General features: G+C 40.7%; 2 protein-coding genes across 7 annotated transcripts in view; both read right to left on the bottom strand.

The window, feature by feature from the left end:
* LOC144008969 (uncharacterized) overlaps positions 1 to 14059 on the bottom strand; it is a 46437-nt gene extending 32378 nt beyond the window's left edge. The window contains exons 1-2 of the mRNA XM_077508375.1: positions 13913 to 14059; positions 3279 to 3467 (exon numbers count right to left, since the gene is read on the bottom strand). Coding sequence (XP_077364501.1) covers positions 3279 to 3465 — 187 coding nt within the window. The 5' untranslated portion in view covers positions 3466 to 3467; positions 13913 to 14059. The remainder of the gene's footprint in view (positions 1 to 3278; positions 3468 to 13912) is intronic.
* Positions 14060 to 19161: 5102 nt separating this feature from the next.
* Positions 19162 to 24964, bottom strand: part of kcnh2b (potassium voltage-gated channel, subfamily H (eag-related), member 2b) — a 141056-nt gene continuing 135253 nt past the window's right edge. For all 6 annotated transcript variants that reach the window (XM_077508365.1, XM_077508366.1, XM_077508364.1 and 3 more), the window contains 9 exons: positions 24114 to 24366; positions 22930 to 23123; positions 22670 to 22772; positions 22435 to 22580; positions 22226 to 22370; positions 21961 to 22150; positions 21780 to 21885; positions 21552 to 21641; positions 19162 to 19854 (listed from right to left, as the gene is read on the bottom strand). In XM_077508365.1, coding sequence (XP_077364491.1) covers positions 19432 to 19854; positions 21552 to 21641; positions 21780 to 21885; positions 21961 to 22150; positions 22226 to 22370; positions 22435 to 22580; positions 22670 to 22772; positions 22930 to 23123; positions 24114 to 24366 — 1650 coding nt within the window. In that variant the 3' untranslated portion in view covers positions 19162 to 19431. The remainder of the gene's footprint in view (positions 19855 to 21551; positions 21642 to 21779; positions 21886 to 21960; positions 22151 to 22225; positions 22371 to 22434; positions 22581 to 22669; positions 22773 to 22929; positions 23124 to 24113; positions 24367 to 24964) is intronic.

Here is a 24964-nt window from a genome sequence, read left to right as displayed (position 1 = left end):
CGGAACCAGTTCAACATGCCGCAAGACCAAATATCACATTAAGTGGGGCATAAATGTAAACAGGGACAGGTGTCGCAAGCTTATGCGTCTAATGTCAACATTGGTGACTCAGTAGAGCAGATTACGAGGCAATATGATTGACGACAATAGATTAATTGGGACATAATTGACTTTTTGTCACGTGTGTAAACAAAGTTGGGTCTCTGACTGCTGGTTAAATAATGAAGTGTGTAATTACATACCCAAGTAAAGCTTTTGTTAGCATCTTAAAAACAAATAGTGAGGCAGCAGATTAATTTAGTTGATTTGAATGGCTGGGTTAAAAAAACAAAAACAAACAAAACTCTTAATTTAATTGATTTTCCTTTTTATAGCACGAAATAAAACCATTAAGCTTTTTTTTCCCATAAATTCATGTGAAAATACGTTTTATTTTGCAGTTTTTTTTAATTTACTGTTGTTTACTATTGACTTACATTGCCACAGACCTGCCGTATTGCACGTTAAAACAATTCAGAATCGTTTTAATTTATATTTACAATTATTTTAATAAAATAAAAAGTAAATACTTTATAAATATATGCATTGGTCCCTCATTTATTGCTAGATTTATGCTAAAAAAAAATACCCGCAAAAGGTGATATCTGTCAAGTAGTCAGTTTTATTTTTTATATATTATGCTAAACACTTGCAATGTTCAAACCTTCAATGATTTAAAAAAAAAAAAAAAAAAAAGTACAATACTTGACTACTGTCAAAAAAAAAACAGAAAACAAAAAAAGTGCAAAAATTATACAAAAAAAAAAAAAAAAAAAGAAATCCGCGAAACAGGGAGCCCACTAAAGTTGAACTGCATTCTAGCAAATTAACACTAACATAAAACTAAAATATAATATAACAAAAATTGCTATGTGAATGGAATCAGGCCCTTGAGAATCGAACCGATTTTGTAAATCTGAATTGGCCCTAGCGGATTGTGAGGCAACAATACACCATGGCGATATAATACAAGTGTATCCTATTTGACACAGTGGTGAACAACTACGAGAAAATAGGCCATGAAAGCACACACACATTGTGAAGTAAATTAAGCCCATGCAAGAGCGCACAGAAATACACCAGACTAATTGTCGTCATGTTTAATAAATGCATGTGGCACTCATACAAGATGCTATGAGTGCTTATAAATAAACGTGAATGCAGCAGTGTACAAAAATGATTTAAAAAAAAATTAAAAAAAAAAAAGTGCTCTTTCAACATTCAAGTTGCCTGCAGACAGAGGACAACAACAAGCAGACTGCCTCACCCTGCTGTTTGGCACTGTACGTCAGCACGTCTGCATTTGTCCAAATGTGCAAAGCGTGCCAGAGCTGATCACTGGCAACACCACCCACAGCCTGTCCCGTAGCTGGCTGTCACTGACCAGTGCCCACACGTCGTCTGACTGTCTGACCCCGCCGTCTGAGGAGCCACAACAAGCCCTGAGAGCTGAGTCATCGCCGGTTTAGCTGTCACTTTGTTGATTCGATAGCCTCCATCTACCTTGCCACATCTATTCATATTTAATTACAACAATTAAAGGTAACCCTATCCACGTGTGTGCAGTCCGTCAGCAGTCTTTTTCGGATGTTGGCCATTTCAGTCGCACTATTTTGAAAAGACATGACCAAAGCTGCAACAATCAAAACATAACCGATCCAATGGAGGGACAAATATATCAAATGTCATTATTTCTGGATGGTAATTAATCAATGTGTGGACACAAGCAATTCAAGCAATCCCGCATATTCAAAGCGGTGGACGCTAGTCTGTTTATTATCCGGCTAGCCGCCCAGTGGCTGAATGACATCCAAGCAGATGCAAAATGGCAGCCAGGGTCCAGCAGTGCCTGATACCATCCGTCATTTAAGGGCATCTGCGGTTCATACCGTATTACATAAAGCAAAAACATGCGTCGGCGTGCTCAGGGTTTTAAGGGAAACAGATGAGGATCACTGTTGAGGAAAATTGATGACCAGGTGACATTAAAACTCATTTACAATGCCCAATGGCTTCAAACATTAACATGCAGTTGTGCGGTCGAAGGAGGAGATGAATATGAAAAATGGAATGCAAAATGGTTAAAATGGAACATGGCCAAACCACTGTAATTGTAGGTTTCAAACACTTACTTATGAATACTTAGAAAACAAAAAAATTTAGTGAATTACTAAACCAAAGCCATGTTGACTAGCAGGGATGTAACAATAACTGCAATATCGTGATATTGCGATATTAAAACTGCAACAACATATCGTCGCCGTGAGGACATGTTAAAAAAAGTCGGATTGATATCCATTTGTGCAGTTCTAGCACCCTCTGGTGGCTATTTTTATTTTTTTATTTTTTTTAGTGCAGTTTAATTTTCACAAGGCTTGTTTTGGCCCTTCTATGTTTACAAATCCACGCTAATGCTTGTGAACCGAGTCAGTATGTGGAGGAACTCCGTGTGCTTGTATTAGCAAGTAAGTGCCTTAATATTAACTCATTCACTGCCATTGACGGAAAAAGACGTCAATGTCAATTTTTTTCTGCTGGACTGGCAGTGAATGTGTTAAGTGTCATTAGAAATTGTAGGTGTTTATATGCATTGCTGTAATGTACAAACACACAATATCGTGTGTTTTTTTATGTTTTTTTTTGTTTTTGTTTTTTTAGCATGAGCTCATGTTTTCCCTTTCTGTATGTGTTGACCATCCAAGGATGTTAAAGTAGCAGGTTTTCTTTTGAAGGTTTATAATTAATTACCGTAACTTTCATTTCAGACTAGCTAGCCCATTAGCTAAACTATGGATTAGACTACCATTAGCTAGACTAGCTAGCCCATTAGATAGACTATGGACTACTGACTAGACTACCATTTGTTAGCCTAGCAAACCCATTAGCTACACTATGGACTAGACTACCATTAGCTAGACTAGCTAGCCCATTAACTAAAATATGGATTAGACTACCATTAGCTAGACTAGCTAGCGCATTAGCTAGACTAATGACGAGACTACCATTAGTTAGTCTAGCTAATGGGCTAGCTAGTCTAAGAACGAGGCTATCATTAGTTAAACTGGCTAGCCCATTTGCTAGAATATGGACTACCATTAGCTAGACTATGGCATTTGTCACACACATATACATTCCCCCCCAGTGTTTACTGTATTTCACATTCACTGATTGTAAATGTAAACTTTGTCTCCCCTATTAAAATGCATTTCTCACCCCTCATGCAAGACAGGTTGACTCACCTGCACTGGCATCATCGTTGTCCAGCAGTGGGATATAGTCTGTCTTGCCTACAGTCTCCCCGATTTGATCATCGAAGGTCTCCGCCTCCAACTGGGCCACAAAATCCCTTTCCACCCGGCTTTCTGGACCCTGCTGCGGAGCGCTGTCCACCAGAGCGTCGCTCAGACTCAAATCTAACTCCGCCATGGCTGGAGATAAAAAGAGACAAACGTGTCAAATGTGAATATTTGCGTGCTTTAAGAGTTCGCTGTGCAACAGGAGAACGAGGATGTTTATGTGCTGACTTGATTTGTTTTCATGATAATCATTTGCTTGGGAGGGTCATGTTTAGTCGAGATGGGAGAACTAATGGATTCTAAGGTGCATCAATTCAAGAGGCATCATTCGAGATGCATCGATAATCAGTAATTGAATCGTAGCCCTTGAGAGATTCCCAGCCATAATGTTAAAGAATGAGTTACACAGAAAAATCGATGCATGCAAATAAGAACTCTCACAGGGAAGACCTGTTGGTGTCCTGTAGGTGGCACTAACATTCATTTTTCTGCCATGGACCCCAGACTTCGATTATTCGTTTCATTGACTATTAAGAATGATGTCCATTGTGTCATCATGCAATTGAAACTGAAAGCTTGATTCAGTCTCAAATACCGTCTAGCTCGATTGATAGAATTTGCTGAGTCACACTGCGTCATCTTCCAAATATAATGCCAGATTATCGACGGTGCCAGCTGGCCGCCTTACTCCGCTGCTCAAGCTCTTGTCCGCATTTATCTCGTCACCATCCTCCCCATCTTCCTGACGTGCCTCTCCACCTGTGATGACTCTCAAGTTAACCTCACACAAGCTACCTTGCTGAAATACGACACTCATTGTCATTCAAAGCAGGGCGTTGGGTCAAGTTGTTGCTCCGGGGCAATGCGAGGGAGCACTTCTGCTGCCAAAATCCAAACCATCTTTTGCAGCCATGCGACGAGTGTGGCTTTAAACTGTCTGCACTGCAACGCTGGTTAGTATCGTCACGTTGTATCAGCCAACACTCAAGTCCAAAATATCTCCAATGAAAACTGGTCAAATTATTAGTCTTGAATTGATAAGGTGTCAAAACAAGACGGCTACATCTCCAAAACAACACTGCAGCCCCATCTGCTGGATGACTCACATACTACAAGTTTATTTTACCATTAGATGCTTTAAATTCCTTTTGGCAGTCAGTGGCTGAGCCAAACCCAGAGACCAGCAGCATCGCCTTGCCTTACTCAGAAAATATGAAAGGCTGAATAATAAAGCAAGGCTTGCTTTTTACTATGCAGTTATACAGTCGAACATATTAAAAGCATATGTTTTGGATGAGCAAATGAGTCATTACATGTTTGAATATCAGTGTACGAGTTAAGTTACTCGACAGCCCCCATCCCCCCTCACCACTGCATCAGGGTGTGTCACAGGAAGACTGCTCAAAACTGCCTCCACCACAAAGACCATAGTCACAAACTGCCCTAGTTACCATTTTGAAGCAATATCATCTGAGTGTGTGTTATTTGTACCTACACTGCATTTCATCTAACAACTGTTTGATGTACGATCCAGTAGAAATCGTTCCTACTGCTGTTATTTTTCATGAATGATGTTTTGTTTTCTTTTTTCTCTCTCCAAGCTGGTTACCACATCCTGCTCACAGCTTTGGTGTGGCCACTCGGAAACAATCTGGATTCAGCAAAGGAAGGAAATCAATGAAAAAGGCACTTTCCATTGTGTTGTCTGCGTGGAAAAAAAAAAAAAAAAATGTGCATGAATCTGCGCATGCGTTTGTGGATTACTCATGTGCAGTTGTGTGTGTGTGGTTTGGCTCGTTTGAGTTCACGGAGAGAGAGAGAGAGAGAGAGAGAGAGAGAGAGAGAGAGCGCGTTTACCGGCTGCCAAAAAAAGCAGAGGTGAAGGTTAAGCTGCTTTTTAATCTGCTTCCCAACACATCACTATTGTATGTAAACAGAGACACACCACAACAAGTACACAGAAATTAAAAGATCACGATTTTAGTAACCTGACAATTTTAGTTTGCTAATCAGACGGTCTCTGCCAATGCTTGTAATGAAAGACAATCATGATTACCTCGTTGTCTTGTAGCGGACGTTAAACGGACTGGATTAAAATAAATAATTTGACTGTATGAAATTCAAACTATTTTTTTTATTTATTTAAATGTTTTCAAGCGCATAACATAAAACGTCTTATCTTTTCATCTTTTATCAGTGAAAAGTTGAAAGAAATAAAGCCCAGTAAGTTTATGATTGATGAGTCGGCTAATATGAATTTTAAATTAAATCTCAGATTCTTTTTTTCATGCTATCTAATAGCATTTTAGAGTGAAACAGAAAGAACGTTAAAATAAAAACAAACAGGTGAGTTTCCAGCCACCTTAGCTGCTGATGCTATTGCTAATGTTTTTGCGCGACTGCCCACGTGGTGGATTACAAGGAGGCGTGGTTAAACCGGAAACCGTTTCATTCCAAGTGACAGGTAAGGAACGTTTAATGATGGTTGCCTAATCGTGTTGGATAGCATTCAAAATACTACATCTACAACTTTCAGCTTCAGTAACTGTTTCTTTAAGGGAGCGCTGCACTGTTAGCATTTGAAGCTCATGCCTGCAAAATAAATACAGGGCAGCCTGTTTTTAATATCCCTGCATTACTGCGGTGCGAGCCTATAATTATGAGAGCTAGCGTAGCCGCAGCACTGGGGTGATGTAACGACGTCACTGCTGCGTGGTTTATGATGTCAAAGATGGAGGACAAAAAAAAAAAAAAGTCTAGCAAACTTATGGAGTGAAAGGTTATACTAGAGTGCATAAGGATGAACTATTGTTCAAAGAAATAACTTTGTTTGGATGCCATTTTTTTCTCTTTCATAAAAATTACCATTCAAGGATGGCACAAAACTGTTGAATAAGAAACTAAATATCAATAACTCATTTTAAACAGGCACTGTTTGTCCATCACATCATTCCAAAAATGCACAAAATTATTTGTCATCCACGTCATGTGACCCACAAGTGTAATTAAGACATATGTGCCATCTAGTGGGGAATGCTGATATTGCAAAATAAACCTACAGTTGATCCCTGCAGATTCATAATTCTACACTCACACATAGTGGATATTCCAACCAATATTAATTTTCTTTCCGATTGTAAAGGATTTTTATGATTATTCCAATTTCTCCCCCGTTATTTTGCTCGACTTTGATGGAATCTCTGGTGGGAGGCGCCAACTTGCAGACAAAGGAGTCACTTATTGGAGGCGGGCTTGTACACACACAGGTCAGACAGAATCTAAAAATGTTTGATTGTGTTTATGTGTGTGCAATTTCCCCCTTTCTCTTCACGCTGCCGTCACTGTGTTCAGAAACTGCTGACAAAGGGCTTTTCCTTTCGCTCTCTCTTTACTCCCTCCCCCCACGCACGCGTGCACGCTCAGACTCGGGGAAGCACATCTTCGTACAAATGAAACCCCACCTGGGCTGCTTGAATTCACCCTTGAGGTCATCTTTACAAGTTTATAACAAGCTGATGGTGAAGTTTCATCGGGAATGGGTCTGTCGACTGTATCTTATTTTAAATTGAGGGGATTAGTTGTGCTGTTTATTTCCTTACTGATGTTAAGTACTGCTCGCAATCATGTGCTTTCTTGTAAAATGTACATTGCAAATACGTAAGTCAAATATTACCAAGCGGTTCTGACACAGAAAGGTCAATAATTGGATCAAAATCTTGAGAATTGTGCTTAGTTGCACTTGCAGCCTGAACCTTGTTCACGTCGATCATGAACGCAGATGGGGGCAGGGAAGAAAGGCGTGTCACTGTCATGTGATACGTACGTGCTCCCACCGTGAAAATCACAACTCCACAAAGGCCAACCGGGGACCCTCCAACGGTCATCACTACTTTAAGACCTACTTTCTAACGAAAAACAAACGAAATCCTTGATAACATTTGACTTGCTTTTGAGAGCGCCGCCCATAAAGTGTCCGTCCGTGTGTCCAGCTGCCATCGCGCCAATTCTGAGTTAGATGCTATCACTCACATTCCATGTAGGCTCGTCACCGTGGCTCACAATCACAGCTTTGTCAACACACATCCATGCACACGCGCACACAAATCGTATGGAAGGTAGGAATCGCAGACATTTTTTGAATGAGGCGACGACTATTGCAGAACTGTTGGCGACAACTTTCAGTTCTCAGCCACCCAAGCACTTAATTGCGGTTTATCACAGACGATTGCGTGTCAATTTTAGGTTCGCAACTTAGCATAGCAATTAGCATAGCTTCTCCATCTTCTGTTTGTTACAATAGAGAATGATACTTGTAAAGCCTGAAATGCACTGAGGGGCGAATCTTTGCGAATGCGCGCTCCCGTCAAGGTTCGTCAAGGTATGCAAATGTTCGCCGGAGTTTCATCTAGAGTTTTCATGTTTTTTCTTGTCGCAAGGAATTATTGTATCTTTATGTTCATTAAAACTGTTTGAGAACCTTTACAACTTTTTGGTGAACATTTAGGAAATGTTGCAACTTTGAGCGTGCAAACGCTCACCCCTCAGTGGGATACCGGCTGAAGAAGTGTACTGTAGCTTATTTGTTGACGTGGTGGCAATTATTATGGACTATTTAGCAGCGACTCCACAATGCGTTTCGTCGCATTCAGAGCTAACCAAATCTTGTTGCTAGCTGCTAGCTTGCGTGGCCTTAGTAGCACCCCCCGCGTAAATGACATAATCACATTAACATGTGTATGTCCAGCCCAGTAAAGCCCCTCTGGCACAGTCAGTTATTGGAATGAGCTAAAAATCTGTTTTCCTATTCAGATGTTTTCCAGAGACGCAAATTTTGACTAGCAAACAGATGCGAAACTGCTTATTTTTTAGCTGTGCATAACAATAAATGGCTAACTATGTATCATTGACTAATGACTCTACCCTTTTATACGATATTTCCTACTTTTCAATAATACTAAACCACAAACCTCTCTCATATCACATAAACAACAAAGCTTGATAATCATGAACCTCCAAAACTACAATGGGAGCTACTCATACAGCAGATATTTCAGAATCAAGGTGTTGGCATGCCAGTCATCAGGCTCGGCAACAAGTGATGAAACTTACAAAAAAAAAAAAAAGTGTCAACGAAGGAGACAAAGACAGCGCCCGTATGCCTCTGGCTTGTTATCCAATGCTGGGAGTGGCGCAGCTCCCCGAGGAGGGAAGACAGACTTGTGTTGTAATTAGTCTCATAAGCCATAATGTTGGTCTGCAATTTCTACTGTCCCTGCTCAGGCATTGCTAAACCTACTTCTTGTATTTAAAAAAATAATAATTATTTAAAATAAAAAATTGCTGGATGACTACTTTTTTTCTTCACAATATTTATGGAATTTAGGTCACTGTTTACCCCCCACATGTAGAAGTATTTTTCCAGCGAGTATAATATCTCATGTTGCGATTGTAGCAATTGAATTGAATAAAAGGAAGTCAGAAAAGAACATACACATGCACACAAGCCTACACAGATACACGCACACACCTTTGGAAGCTTGTTATATAATGGAGGATAAAGTGTGTGTGTGTGATGTTAAAGCTTCCGAAAAGCACAGAATCCAAAATTAATGACTTAATCTCTTGAGGATAACTACATTGAAGGTTCAATAAAAAGTCAAACAGAGACTTCTGTAAATGCAATTAGTCGGGTGTGGTCCTGAAAATTGAACCTGGGATAGTTTAAAGTGGACACTGGGATATTTCAACTAGTATGACTAAGTTAAACTGGCAAATATAATATTTGGCAAATATTTTCAAGCATTTTTTTAACTGTTTCACCGAAATGTGGACATGATCACTTACTGACTGACTGACTGTCACACACACACACACACACACACACAAAATGGCACACAGTCTGACATTCATTTTCACCAAGACATCATTTTTCTCTTCCAGATGCAAACCCAATAAATTAGGATGATGTGACACGGACCAAAATAATGACATGCGCAGGAGAACACTCAGTGATTACATCGTGTGGTCGTGTAAATGCTAAATAAAGTATGTGGTTACATTGGTTATGCAAACTGTCAGGGTTACCCGTTTGACATCTATTAAACATGACACAAAAAGGGCTCGCGAGGAGAGGAACTGACTGATACAATTCACTCCTGCCCTCTCTGAAGATTCCTCTCCTCACCCTCTCTATTTATTTGGTTTTCCACGCCCCTAGTTAACATGGGTGTTACAACCCTGAAAATGCAAATGCAGGCATAGTTGGAACACAGTGTACTTGTTTGTGTATGTGTTGTGCATGTGAGTGGAAGATTGCTGAGTATGTGCGGTCAATTTGCAATCATTTCTTAACGGAAAACAAGCGACCTCAGCAGACTGGCTCGAACCATTCTGCTGCGTTAGATGTTGTGGTTCTTCAGCTTTTTGAGTCATCTTCAAAAAAGCCAGGCTATGTGAATGTGAATGTGAACAGAGCAAAGCAGTCTTCATTGCAGCAAATGCATGATAACTTATTTACAATTATTCCTACACAAAACACAAAAGGCAGCATAAAAATATATATATATATATATGATCATAATTATTTAAGGTGAATCCTACAAATAGAAATAGAGAAAGTTCTTTTTTACAAACTTAAAATTAAAAGAACAAGAACATACCACTAACATACATAATTTAACAACATTCCTATTCTAAATGATGTGCACTGTACATTAAGCATACATAATTCAATAACCCATATTATGCATATTAATAATGCAAGGTACGTTCATAAGATAGCTTAAAGCAACCAATAACACATTTTGTTTTCAAACAGAAATAAGCAATGAAGCTTGAGCCACAGTACACAGAATTGACACAAGCAACTACTTGCAGATGTGATATAATTGTGTAATTTAACACTTTTTAAAAACTTTGGATATTTATGTTTAAAATCGGGAGAACTCAGCTTTCTCTTCTTAAGTGAACCAGACTTGTGCCCATTATTACTATAGTTCGTTTATGTTTTTAAAGTCAACTCAAAATTTTCTCCACAATATGTTTTATATGCCTTTCCTAGTCTAAACATAGCATTCTGATTAATATTGTTTAATCTGAATTAAACGGCAAAATCCATCCGTTTTTATGCACCTCAGGGGGCGGCCATTTTGCCACTTGCTGTCGACCGAAAATGACATCACAGTTGCTCACGGCTAATGACCAATCCCGGCCCAGCTTCAGAAAACAGGTGAGCCATGATTTGTCAGCGTGATGTCAGGTGGATAAAAATAGGTGGAGCTTGTTGCTTGATTCGTATTCCACAAACACTTTTTTTTTTTTTTTTTTTTTTTATTTCGAACTGTCCATCAGTGGAATGCAATTTTGTTTCACGTGTGAATTTTCCTAATTCCAAACGAATTGAATAGAAGCATACTGACAGGTAGACTTGTCCACCCCTCCCTTCCCCTTGGAAAGGGACACGCTGTGAATGAATGAATGAATGAATTGCCTGTATGACCACAATGGTTTCAGCTCAACACATTTACACACAGTATCTCTTTGGGAACTATGCCCTATTGTTGCTTGGCCCGGGCTTAACACATTGCACTGGAATGCATCGCAGCATAAACGACACACACACAACGAGGTCAGATTCATTCCAAAACAAACACAAAGCGGAAACATGAAAATACCTGGCTACTTATTTGGTTATTTACGTTATTTTCGCGCTTAAACCGTTTAATAACTTTTATCCTGTTTAGCCAAGAGAATAAAGTATGAGCTCTTAGCTCTACAGGAGTCGAAAACTTCCCGAACTATCCGAGAATTTGTTCAAGCACTGAATTTCCACTGGAAATGCTCAAGCGTGTCCCTCCATCAACCTTTCCATGCCGGTTGATTGCCAAGTGACCCCCACCTCCAGTTGCAACCGGGCAGGGGCAGATAACGGCGGCCAAGCCCGCTTGCTGACACTCTGTTCCAGCTGCCGCTGTTGTGACTGCGGATTACAGGCGACATCTCGCTCATCTTCGCCATCCGTCCCTCCATCCTTTCATTCAGTCAATCTGCCGCTGTCACGCAATCTCAGAGTTCAAACATTCATCTTCAACATACACGCCGGGGTGTTTGCAAATATAAACACACACACACCGCGACCTGGTCAGACACATCTGTTTCGGGCTGCCTTTGCGATAATGCTCTGTAAAAACCACAAATCCTATTTTCAATGGACGATTACGTATTTCATTAGAATGGCTGAGGAAACAAGTACTTTTTTTTTTTTTCCCTTCCAAAAAGGTAAATTGACTTGAATGGTGGAATGCTGGAAAGTCTGTTCTTGGTTTTATGACAGTTAATAAATAAATTGGAAAAGCACTCACACGTACAGTATGCCAAATTGTCTACTTTGATATTCAAATCCCCCCGTTGTGTTTCGAAGTGCTGTTTCACACATAACAAAATACGTTGTTCAGAAATATGTCCACAGCTGGTCATAACGTGGGAAGCAACAAAGTCATTACCATGGTTTGTGTATTGGTAAAATCATATAAATTAATAATGCACAGGAGAGGACGCCCATTAGTAATCCAATCTAAAGTCAATAAACTGACTGGAATCCAAAGTCAGTCAAAGAAATTAATTATCTACTTTTTTGTATTTATTTTTTTAAAGCCTATTCTTGAGTGCCTGCTCTATTTTTAGACGTTACGGACCAAACCAGTAACCAGTATAATCAATTTAGGTTTGTGCATTTCTGCGTCATTTGAGGTACATATAAATTTATTTGACGGGAAAAAGCTGTAATGATCTTTTTGATAATTTTCAGAGCCACCGGCACCTCATCCTATCGGGTCTGCAGGCGACGCGTGAAAGTTTTTAGACCATTTTTACAGTGACAGGATCAGGTTCATGATAAGTTCAGGATTTTAGATCAGTCCCACCTCTGATTCCCAACTCTGTAATCTGACACTGACAGGGGAGGATTGGCGAGTAATCTGGATCTATAGAGGAAGGGAGCAAAAGAGCGCGACAATCCTCTCAGGGTTTATTTTTTTTATTTTTTATTTTTTAAGTCAGATTGAATCAATCGCCTAATTTTTAAATCTTTGAGGAGTTAGTCTAAAGTTATCCAAATGAGAACAACTTCTTGAAATAATGTGAGCGCTACAAGACAGGATGGAACGACAGAGTGCAATTTCTGTACAAATCGCAAGTGGATGTTGAAGAACTCCGCCACAACTTAGACCTTCTTTTGGCGAGTCTAAAATTGAGTCGGCTTTTTGTCACCAAATTTCAAGATGTGCTGGGGGCGTGGCAGGAATGCCCAACGAGGTTTAGGACAGTCTACCAAACTCAGATGTGCTAAACTAGACTTGCCTCGGCACAAGAATGAAGATGCTCCCAATTTTATACTAAAATACAGTCTAGTATCTGTCACTTTTTTTTATGCTAAGTGCCCTTGCAGTTGGAAATGTGCAAGAGTACGTTTATGTGAACAAAATCGATTGATATGGCAATTTTGTACTCTCTAAAGATATCCCGAGAGGAGGTGAACCGCTTGGAAGAGGAGGTAAAAGTGTAAAATCTCTTTTACAAGTTAAGTCAACCCAAAATTTTTCTTTTAATCCATATCAGGGGCGGCCATTTTGTCACTTGATTGTCAACTAAAAAGTGAAAGTGACATCACAGGTGCTCAGGTAACAACCAATCACGGCCCAGCTTCAGAAAACAGGTGTTCTGCGATTGGTCGTTACCTGAGCAACTGTGATGTCATTTCCAGTCGACAGCAAGTGGCAAAATGGCCGCCACCCGAGTTGGACAAAAACTAGTGGACTTTGCTGCTAGCTGGAAAACTGCGTCCAAAATGTTCTGAATGAGACGAAATGGAAAAAGGATGTTTTGACTTTGTTGAACATCTCATTAAGTTTAATGTATTGTTTTAAGGTAAAATATAGACTTATGAGTGGAAAATCGGGTGTTTTGGAGAAGCATGGTGAAGTTGGAAGTGGTTCCAATGGTTTTAAATACAACAACGAAAACGGAAGACTTAAACTATAAAACATTAACAGAGTTTTTAAAGGTGCAGGGGGGGAAAAAAAAAGCATTGACACAGTTACAAACATATAACCAACTCTTCCCCGAGACTCAGACAACAAATGAATGATCGACCAGAGACAGCATGACACTTCCAACTCGCTTGCGTAACTTGCTTGGAAGCTCGCCGCCACACGAGCTCCTCAACACCGCATGTACTATATCCACCGGCCAGCTATGCAACGCATGTGAAGTGTCGAATTTTTGTGTTGACGGGGAGTACAGACAGACAAGAATATAAAGCGTGTACAGCTTCTAATGACCAGCAAGGGCGCGGACATTCCAACTGCGCACTGAAACAGAAAGCACAGCTTTCCCGACCAGCACCTGAACGCACCATTATCCTGCACACACCGTAATGTGAGCTCACTCATCCAAAATCACCGTCGTGTCACTGCTACTGACTCCAGCGGCCCACCGACAAACTTTATACGTAGTGCTAACCCTGCGCATTTCTTCATAACGCAGACACAGCATAGCAGTCGTATTTCAGCTTGACTCACCGTTTGTTGTCTGCTTTTTTTTTGGCAGTTTGTCGGGAGACTCCGAGCGTCGCTGTCACCGCCACAGTCCGCCCACTGGAGAAAGCACTGCCCTGGCCGCAGACGAACCTGCTCGCCCATGTGGATCCTCGCAGCCAATCACGGCCTTGGGATTTGAGTGACTTGACGTACAGCCAATAAAATTAATCGTTAGGCACACATGACAAGGCGTTGGCCCAATCACGGCTTCCAAAGGCCGAGCAGAGTCCTCGTCGTCAACAAATGGACTTTTGACAGACACATGGCGCTTTCAATGGAAAAGTTCGGCTCCTTTTACGGTCGCCGGGACAGCAGCAGACAGAGCATCCGGGAAACGGGGCAAGCAAGACGCCAAATGTCACTGCGGCTAAAGAGTGAAGGCATAATCCCATTTTGAATTCCATTCGGCTATTTTATTTTAACACGATTTCCTCTTGGATATAAATAAATAAAGTGAGGGAAGGGGATTAACAGTAGTGGAGGCTCCTATTTCTCATACGACAAATTGAACTATAGTGACCCCTTGTGACCGAAATGGCAAAGGCGAGTTGCTGGTAAAAGGTATCTTGACGTGTGACCTCATGAACTCTTACTTGGTAATCAGTTAATGACGTCATGGTGTAGTATAATTGAATTTTAGCCTTATTCTTGGTTACTGTAAGTGTCGGTTGAAAAATAAAATGCCTGAATTATCATTCCACACAAATTCAACAATGTTTTCAAAGGTGTTTATTGAAATACATATTTTTGAAATTTTATAAACGTCAACCGTTGATGCTATCACACAATCAGAACCTGGAGCTGCACCATTTCCCCCCCCTCAAAATATGATATGAAATAAGAAGAATGAACTTTGCATTTCTCCATATAGTGACTCGATAATTGAATTCAATATAGGGACTGCAATTAGAAACAGATTTGTAAAGTATATATATATATATTTTTTCTTTTCCTGAACATCACACAACTCAATTGAACAGAATTTCAATGCAATTCTATGGGGAAACACAGCATAGCCGACAGCGTATGTGTGGTAAAAACTGCACTCAGATGTGTTAACAATAGACATTCCAAGAGTTTAAGTCTTTTAACCGGGTTCAAACAGGGATCGCAATAATTAAGGCGCACTTCATTTAGCGTCCTAAATCAAGTGCTCCTTGAACTTGGGAGACCGTTGCGTCCAGGACCGCCACACAAGCATCATCACTCCATTACAGAAGTTGCAGATAACAGTAGTCACGATCCCTTTTCTCCCCATAAACCTGTGTATTGTATCATATAAATATGACTCTCTTTCCGTCATCCACTCTAAATACAGTTTGCAAGCAGTTTTTTGCACGTGAAATCCTTTTTTTTTCCCATTTCCGCAAGATTTTCAGTGCAGCATGCAAGTAAAAATGTGCACAAAAGTCCTCAGCTTGGCCGTCTTTCTGCTATTTTTTTTCAACAGGGCACGTGTTCTCATAAGAAATAACTTTATTCACAATATCCTCTATAAGTGTTTTCTGCATTTCAAAGCATGCCAAAGAAAAAGTTTCCGTTTCTGCATAGTGCTGGCTATACGAGTGCCAAAGTTTTGAGAGCTTTACAAGAAGTACGAGTCGGTATGTACAGACAAAGAGCGACGCGAGTAGATCCAGTGTTGTGTAAACCTCGAGTGTTCCAAATATCTACAAATACAAGTCTGTTGGAACTCGGATAGAAAGTTGAATAGAGCTGAAAAAATGCTCCAAAGTATGGAAGAGCTAGCAAGCGTATTTTTATTTATTTTTTTATTTTTTTTATTTTTTAAAGACTCCGAAACATCCTTCATTTCAACACCTTCCCATCTCATGCACTAAACACGTCTCATTCCGGTGCAAAAAAAATTATTATTTTGTTTAAGATGCAGTATGCATTACATAATGTATTCTCTAGCATTGAATATTATGCTTCAGGTCTACCGACGCTTTACAAGGTCAAATAAGATGCAACCACATTCTACATTTGAGGTCATCGTTCTGAATGTTAAGTTACAGTTCAGGCCACTAGGTGACTTATTGTACAAGCAAATAAAAAAAAATTAAAAAAATAAATACACTCGCTACAGTACATGAGATGGCAAGGAGAGCCAAACTAATGTTTAAAAAAAAAAGAAAAAAAAAAGGAGAGTATTGACTGGCTTCTTGCTTGGATATAGGACGTCAGTAGTCTAAGTTATAAGCCTCACTGACACGCAAATACATACTGTACATAGAAATGATTTGGAATATCATAAAAAAAAGTCTGTGCTTCTTTTGAACAGGAGTCGGCAGATTGCGCAGAATGAAATGAAAAGCAGCATAAAATCTTGGTGAGAATTATAGAAATATGCTTTAAAAATATATTCTATGCTGCCCCAAGAGTCTAAACGTAACATTCTGATTAATATTGTCTTTGTGGAATATGAATTAAGCAGCAAAATCCAGCCATGTCAGGGGGCGGCCATTTTTTTTCATTTGCTGTCCACTAAAAATGACATCACAGTTGCTCAAAGCGACCAATCGCGGCTCAGCCTGCGAACATCACATGACCGAACTGAAAAAAAATAAAAATAAAATACAGGTGAGCCGTGATTGGTTGTTACATATGATGTCAACAGGAAGTAACAAAATGGCCGCCCTCCGGATTTTGCTGCTTATTCGTACTCCACAAACACAATACTAAGCAGTTTAGACGAGTGGGGGTGCAAACAAAATATTATTTCAATAACGTTTTTGGGTTGATTTCACCTTTAAATGTAAATGATAATTTCTGAGCGATGATATCCGTAAAAAGGGAACTTGGGGACATTTTACGGCTATTAAAAAGTTCCTCTCGAATCCTTTATTGTTTCATTGTGATAATTTTAATTCTTCGAATTAAAAATAATAATAATACTCCTTTGTAACCAGCACAGGCAAATTTTGGTAATCACTTTTTAAAGCGTCATGTGGTGTTAAAAGTTGATGAAAAATTTCAAAACATTTCACTTTGTGTTCCTCGTTTTGTCATATCATCCACTTGCTGAGGACAAAGTGAGAATTACAATATAATCATCTCTTAAGTATGGGAGGAGCTTCATCATCAATAACTTACCGTATTAATTTGGGCTCGCCCGCGTGTCAATTAATTGACCACACTCGGAACAAAAACAAAACACGATCATCTGGAAGAAACATGATTTTTAAAAATCATTAATTAAATAATGCACAGACAGACCAACAAAAAAATAATAATAATTAGACACAAAAATGAATAAATAATCTCCGACCTGCAAGCAGCAAGAAACAATCTTTCAAACGCCGCCTGACACACCAGAATTGAAGTTGAAGGTTGTGACTCGGCAAATGTGGACTCGATTTTCTTTCCTTGTTTATCATGAAACAGAAAAACGAACCAAATGACACATTCCTGAGTCTCGATTAAACGTTTGCACTGACTCAAATCTAAAGTGCGGAAACATACATGGAAAGTGTTGCGGCTGCTACAGATCACTTTAAAGGACGATTGCACTGTTCAGAGGCGCAATTTACTTCGTGCGCAATATTTCTGGGTCGGCCCGATATTTTATATTTAAAATATATTTATAAATTATTTCCTCTTTTGGAAGAGTAAAGCTATAAACTTGAACAATCTAAGATGGTGCCGAGTACAAGTTGGTCAGAAGTAAATCAATGAGGAGTTGAAATAACGTGGAGGGTCTCCCAAAAGTCACTAGATACATATTTCCCTTTTTTCTTTTTTTTTTCTTTTTTTTCAAATTTTGTTTTGTGTATCATTTAGCAGACGAGAGGCCATCAACATTTGATTCGATGACTCAGCAGTTTTTTGTAAGCATAAAACTATTGCCCGCTGGCTCACCCATTGCAAAAGTTTTTTTTTCCTTTCCCCGACTGCTAACTAATCGTCATCACGTCGTCGAGCATCATAAACGACCCGAAATCGACAAATTGGGACTCCGCCTTTCCAAGCAGTGCGGCGGGCCATGAAAGCGTCTCAATACTTGCGGTTGAACTGCAGTCGGGGACAGAAAAATTTTGAAAAGCTTGTCGAAATATTATTTGGCGAGTCATGGGCAAGGGAATGATATGCTTATTAAAAAAAAAAAAAATGCAAAGCTTAAGCTGCCAAATGCTGATGGCCTCACGTCTATTCAAATGATACCTGGAAAAAAAAAAATAATAATAAATAAAGATGAATCATACTGCATACGATCCCATCTCCATTCCATTTCTTCTTTCTTCATTTAAAGAAGCGGCGTTTACGGTCACCCTGTTCGTCCGAGCGTCGTCATACTTCCGAGGATTATGTTTTCGCTAACAATACAAATTCGCAAAACATTCAAGGATTAAAAAGTCTTGGGCAGACTCAGATGACCTTATTTGGAAACTTCATATTTAAAGGGATTTTTTTTTTTTTTTTACATGAAAACATTTCGCTTGCAATGACGCTCTAATTGTGACAATTTTGCCTTCAAAGTGTCAACGTACTGAAAACCAAAATGAAAAGACGCACACAAAGTATAATAAAACGTAACGCACACTCACTCGTCCCTTGCCAAGTGTTTGCATATTGTACTGTACGTGAAATAATGGCGCATTCGTCTGGTCGCAAACGGTCAAACGTGTCTCAATTTCCGTAGCTCAGGACTGCTATGTACAAGTTGTAAGCATTGTGGGTTGCTCAGGTGAAAAAAAAAAAAAAAAAAAAAAAAAAAAAATGGACCAGTGAAATCTGAGGTAGCAAATTCAACAATGATAAACGAAAACTCACTGCGGACTCAAGAGCACACCAAGTTTGAAAACCGGGTTTGTGAACGTTTGGTTTCGCCAATTTCCATGACTGTGACACCCCCCCACAACGTGAGAAAATGTTGACATTGGTTCTGGTAGGGCAGCTGATATGCTGATCGCTAAAAAAAATAAAAAAAATAAATCATGGCTTTTTGAACCCTCCAGTGGCCACCCCTGAGGTGCAAAACCAGCCAAGTCAAGTCAAGTGTGCTCTTGGGAAATCGAGGGGGCGGAGCGTTTTCTCCTCTGGACGTCGGTGGGAGGGCGAGCAAGCGTTGACACAATGGGACGAAGCGGGTTTCCTGTTAGGCCAGCTAACACTACGTTGTTCACCAAAAAGCGGTTTGTGAGTTGTTTTTTTTGGAAGCGCCACTGACACATAAGAATCGTTTCAGTGCAAGACGTGATGGCTACTTGTTTCGTTATTATTCGGTCTGCTGTTTTTTGTGTCTTCATCCAAGACTGGATTCAGTAAAGGGATACTCTTGTAGGATTGTTGTCATTTTTGAGAGTAGTCAAGAGCACCTCTTTGCTCTTTTTGGGGAGTTTCAATCACGGTTGTCCCGTTGAAAAGCGGAATGGGAAGAAACGTGGAAGAGGCGTCAACATTATTTGACCCCAAACTGGTTTGTGGCTCCAAAGTTTGAAAAGGAGACCGTAGGATCCGTCTTCCGCGTTCGCTCTCACCGTCGAACCGTCGGTTCTTCCTTAGCTCCCCCCCGGGTCCGAGCTGTGTCTCTGTGGTGTCCGTGAGTCCTGAGGCGTTTGCGACTCCTGGAGAGACAACCTCCTTTGGGTTTCACAATCCTGGGAAAACGGCCCCGTCGCAGCCGTCTGCTCGTCGAGACGCAACCGGGAACTGAATTCCAATCCTGTTCTTCTGAGGCTCGAGCTGATCCCAGAAGGTGAAGCCGATCCTGCGCCGTTGCCGAAACGGAAGTCGACCGCTGGCTCTGGAGTGCTCGCGGCTGCGCTTTCCAATCCGATTTCAAGCTCCAAATGTTGCCCTAAGATGTCCAGTCCAGAGGAGGAGCGCTGGTTCTGGCTGGTGTCCATCAAGGGCGAGTCCTGCGGTTCTCCAGAGTCGGGAGACGTGGCTGGGAACTCCTCAAAGTCCTGAGAGTCCAACATCTGGGGAAACAAGAGAAACAAGTGTCAGACGGAATCCATCCATACATACATCCGTCCGTCCATCCATCAATCCATCCATACGTTATCCATTCATCCATCTTTCTAGCCATCGGTCCAGCCATCCGACCATCCATCTGTCAAACATCATTCCATCCATCCATCCATCCATCCATCCGTCAATCCATCATCCATCTTTCCAGCCATCCAACCATCCATTCATCATCCAGCCATCATCATTCCTTCCTTCCTTCCATCCATCCATCAATTCATCCATCCATCCATCCATACATTATCCATTCATCCATCTTTCTAGCCATCGGTCCAGCCATCCAACCATCCATCCATCTGTCAATCTTCCATCCAGCCATCCATCCAACATCCATCCGTCAATCATCCATCCATCCATCCATCCATCCATCCTCACTCCATCCATCCATCCAACATCCATCCATTTGTCAATAATCCATCCATCCATCCATCCAACATCCATCCATCTGTCAATCATCCATCCATCCATCCATCCATCCATCCTCACTCCATCCATCCATCTGTCAATCATCCATCCATCTATCCATCCATCCATCTTTCTAGCCATCGGTCCAGCCATCCAACCATCAATCTTCCATCCAGCCATCATCACTCCTTCCTTCCATCCTTCCATCCATCCAACATCCATCCATCTGTCAATCATCCATCCATCCATCCATCCAACATCCATCCATCTGTCAATCATCCATCCATCCATCCTCACTCCATCCATCCATCTGTCAATCATCCATCCATCCATCCAACATCCATCCATCTGTCAATCATCCATCCATCCATCCATTTTTCCATCCATCAGTCCAGCCATCCAACCAGCCATCATCCTCCCCTCCAGCCATCCGCCCACCCATCCGTCCATCTATCATCCATACATTATCCATTCTTCCATCATCCATCCATCCAATTATAGTGGCGCCATGAAAAACGAAAGACAAATTCTGCAACTTGCATTTTTTTTAAAACACTCAAATCATCATTCCCCATTAAAATGAATGGAATGGAATCTGTTGGAGCCTCACCATCCCCTCCCCCACCAAAAAACAACAAATACTTATGTGATGTCCATTTTAAAAAATAGCATTCATGGAATGGAATGTACAGAATTCGAACATTTCATTGCAGCGCCTTTTGTTGTGCTCAACTTGGCCACTGGGTGGCAGTAAAATACAGTATCCATCCATCCATCCATCATCCATCCATCCATCCATCCATCAAGGGTCTGCAGGCAAATTAAGGTATGAAGGTTTGGTATGAAACAGCTTGATGCCTCTTTTTTGAGAATTAGTTTTGCTACTTAACACATTCACTGCCAGCCCAGCAAAAATCCATTATTTGACGTCTTTTTCCGTCAATGGCAGTCAATGAGTTAAGATGAGATGTAACCAAAATTGACAGATTTTTAAGCAAAATTTGCCTTAAAAGGTTAAAAAAAAAAAAAAAAAAAAACGATGCTGCAATGTAATCACAAAATATACTGGAACTTTGTGTTTAACACATTCACTGCCAGCCCAGCAAAAATCCATTATTTGACGTCTTTTTCCGTCAATGGCAGTCAATGAGTTAATTAACAAAAAAAAAAAACAAAAAAAAAAAAAACACAAGAATGTGAGTTCAATGTAAACAACAGTAGTAGTTTTAGAAATCTTTTCCACCTGTGATAAGGAGGTCAGGTTGTTTGTCTCCAGTTGTGTAACAGGCGGGACCAGTTTGTCTACAGTACCTGGATCAGCGCATGGTGAGGCCTGTCATTCAGATAACATTATTAACTTCAGAACGTTGACTTTCTTGGCAACATTTTCTTTTGGTCGAGACACCCGAGTTATACAAACGTTTCCCCAAGTGAGGCTTTGTGCATGAAGTGTACATTGTTCGGTTTCTACCTGAGGCGGTGATGATACAGCACTATAGGCGGGGGGGACCAGAGCCATCTGCCTCTGCAGCAGCTGCATGATCGCTCCAACATCTGCTGACATGCGAGTTTCCAATCTGCACGCGACATTTCATCGTCAACCGAACTGAAAATCCGGTTGGAGCTCGTTCTGTCGCTAATATGTTGCTTACCTGTTAAGTTGTTTTTGCATCATGTCGAGGCGCGTGTCCAGCTGGTTGCGCTCCTGCCGGCTCAAGCTGTGCAAAGGTGTGCTGAGGGCGGGAGGGGAGGCGAGGCTGCAGCTGGGAACCTCCTGGTACTGACCGCCCCCGCGATTTTCCCCCCAGAAACTGAAGATGTTGGACACGCCCGAGAGGGCGCCTGCAGATAAAAAAAAATAAAAAAAAAAAGGAGAGGAGAATGCAAACGATCAGGTGACGTTCAACAACATGTTACCTGACAACGCGTTGCAGGTGTTGCCCGTCTTGACTTCGCCATCCCCGTCTGCGTTCTCGGTGAAGTTTTTGTGCGCCGCCTGCCCATGATGGCTCTCCAACATGGCGGATGACGGAGCAAGGCTGGTCACAACGGACTCTTCTCCCTTGAAAGATCACGACACAATCATGTTATTTAAAAAAAAAAAAAAAGTTGATTTTTTTTTGTACCTCATCACCGCTGGAATGGGAAGACACTGAACTGCGATAATGCCTCTTTGCTGCCTCTTGACGTTTTTGGTTGTGGGCCGCTTCTCTCTCTCTTCTCCTATTTACAGACTTGTGAGACTTTTTAATTTCGCCGACATCTGCGTCATCTGGAAGAAAAAAAATAATAATGTTGAGGAGTTTATGTAAGTGTATCACGAGAAGAACATCTTATTCTAAGATATTGAGGATCTGTCACCTTTCTCTGTGCGCCGCCTGAATGATAATTTCCGTCTGCGTAATTTGTTGAACCCGCCACATTTCGACTCATCACTGCTAGGAGAGCCTGGGATCATGTTGGTCTGAATATAGAACATCAAATATGAGCAATATAAATGAAATACATTTCATTTCATTTAATAAATGCAATAAAAAATATATATTTTTGATTGTATTGACTGTATAATCAATTTAAAAATAATTTAAAATAAAATAAAACAATGAGAGTATAAAACGCACATCACGGAGGTTGAAAGTAATTTCCAGGTTGTTCCAGAAGTGCTCTGCAAATTCAGGATACATGTCCAGCACCTCGAGGACGTCTTCCCTGAAGATTTTGTGAAGGTCGCAATAGGTCAGAGCCCTCACGTCCGCGTTGGATTTGCCCGGTCGAGCATACAGGTTGATCGGTTCGCCGAAGATGTCGTTCTTTCCTGGTCATTTTTAGCAGAAAGAAAAATAAAAATAATAAAGAGAAGAATGTGAAAACCGCAACATATTGAGCATCTGGTAAATGAAACTTTTCGTTTAGATTTTTTCTATTTCTATACATATATTTACAGAATTGGATCTTAATGGATATCTATCAAGCATGTAAGTCTTTATTTCCCTATGGCCACAAGAGGGCGACTGATATCAGTATCTGGCCAGCCTCCATGCATAATGATATGAGCACAGATAGCAATTTCTCATATTGGTAGTGAAGACAGTGGCCGACACTGCCCTCTAGTGGCATTTTTTTATTTTTTTATCAGGAATTAGAAATTCGAACGAAAGGAAAAATGCTATGTTGGGATTGATATTTTTTGGGGACATTTTTATTGATCAACAGTATTAATAATACTGGTACTTGCTGGTATCAGTGACTACTCAAGATTTGAGTACACCTACTGGTATTGGTCCGGAAAAAAAAGTGGTATTGAACGTCCATAATAAATATAAACAGTAGTTAAATTAACATTGTTCAGACATTACCAATAAAGAGTGGACATTATTACCTTTGTAAATGTTGTATACTTGTTTTGGCCCATTATTGTACAGTATAGTGTTGTATCATTAGGTTTGTAATGATATGTAAATGTAAAAAAAAGAATTTACACACTGGACTCTGTGCTTAAGTGATCATGAAGCTATTATTATTATTATTTTTAATACCAACATGCACTAAAAAAAAAAAAATCAAGTAAGTCTGAGCATGTTATGTACATTTGAGTCCTGCGGGTGACATACAGTATACAAGTACAAGTACAAGTACAAGTATACTGTACAGTACTTTAATCTGCCATGAAACTTATAACCAGCAGAGGGCGCCTATATACTAATCAATCTTATAGATTATTTGTTGCTAAATAAGCATTACTCTAATTTAAAGTAACATCACCAAAAACTAGAATGGAAAAAAGAGAACAAAATGTTCAAAGTACCTAATATGGCAACCACAACATCTCCTCTGAGTATCTCGATGGATCCTCTTGAGATGAAGTAGATCGCAGTGAGGACGTCCCCGGCGTGCACCAGCGTGTCGCCCGGCGGCGCGTGGGTGGTCTTAAACTTCATGGCCAAGGCCCTGAGGCAGCCCTTGGTGGAGCCTTTAAAAGCCTTGCAGTTCTGCAGCAACGTCCGGTTGAGGTGGAGACAGATGTCCGCCTGGAGACACTCGGGGAAACCTTTTAACACCTGGGGGGGATTGGGGGGGGGGTCGAGAGATGCGAGCGATGCAAAGAGGCCAAAGATAAATGAAGAGGTTGTCAGGGGAAGAAAGTCAAATGAAATGAGGAAAGGAGTGTGAGGAGGAGACAAAAGGAAGGAAGGAATGTTAGGAGGTGTCAGCAGTTGAATCGATAAGAGGAGGGTTACAACACGTGAAATAGTTTTTGCTATTTTCACCAAATACCCCAGAATTAACTCGTCAGACAAACTTTTCTGAGGTCGCACTCTGCTTTTGCCCCTCCAAGGACACGCGTCAGCAGTTTGGGAGTTTTAGTATTGTTTCAGAGTAAAATTCAACGGCGGAAGCGGTTGCGAATGTTTCAGCAGGAACAAAAAGCGAGCAGGCCCGTCGAGGGTTATTATTGTGAGGAATCGGTGCAATTTTAATGAGTTTGCTGCAAAGCGTGGGGAGCCCCAAACCTTTTAGGTGGCAACTTTGGCCCACTCGTAACTCTCTGACTGACTGCACAGAGCACACTGCTACTGTACAAAGCCCCCTCACCATTATTCTCCTTTTTTTTTTTTTAAATGTAAATTCAACTCTTTGCTTTCTTCTACTCGACGC

The sequence above is a fragment of the Festucalex cinctus genome, chromosome 20 (genome assembly GCF_051991245.1).
Source record: "Festucalex cinctus isolate MCC-2025b chromosome 20, RoL_Fcin_1.0, whole genome shotgun sequence".
Lineage (NCBI taxonomy): Eukaryota > Metazoa > Chordata > Actinopteri > Syngnathiformes > Syngnathidae > Festucalex > Festucalex cinctus.
The sequence above is the reverse complement of the archived record's forward strand: the minus strand, read 5'-3'. Positions and strand labels throughout refer to the sequence as shown.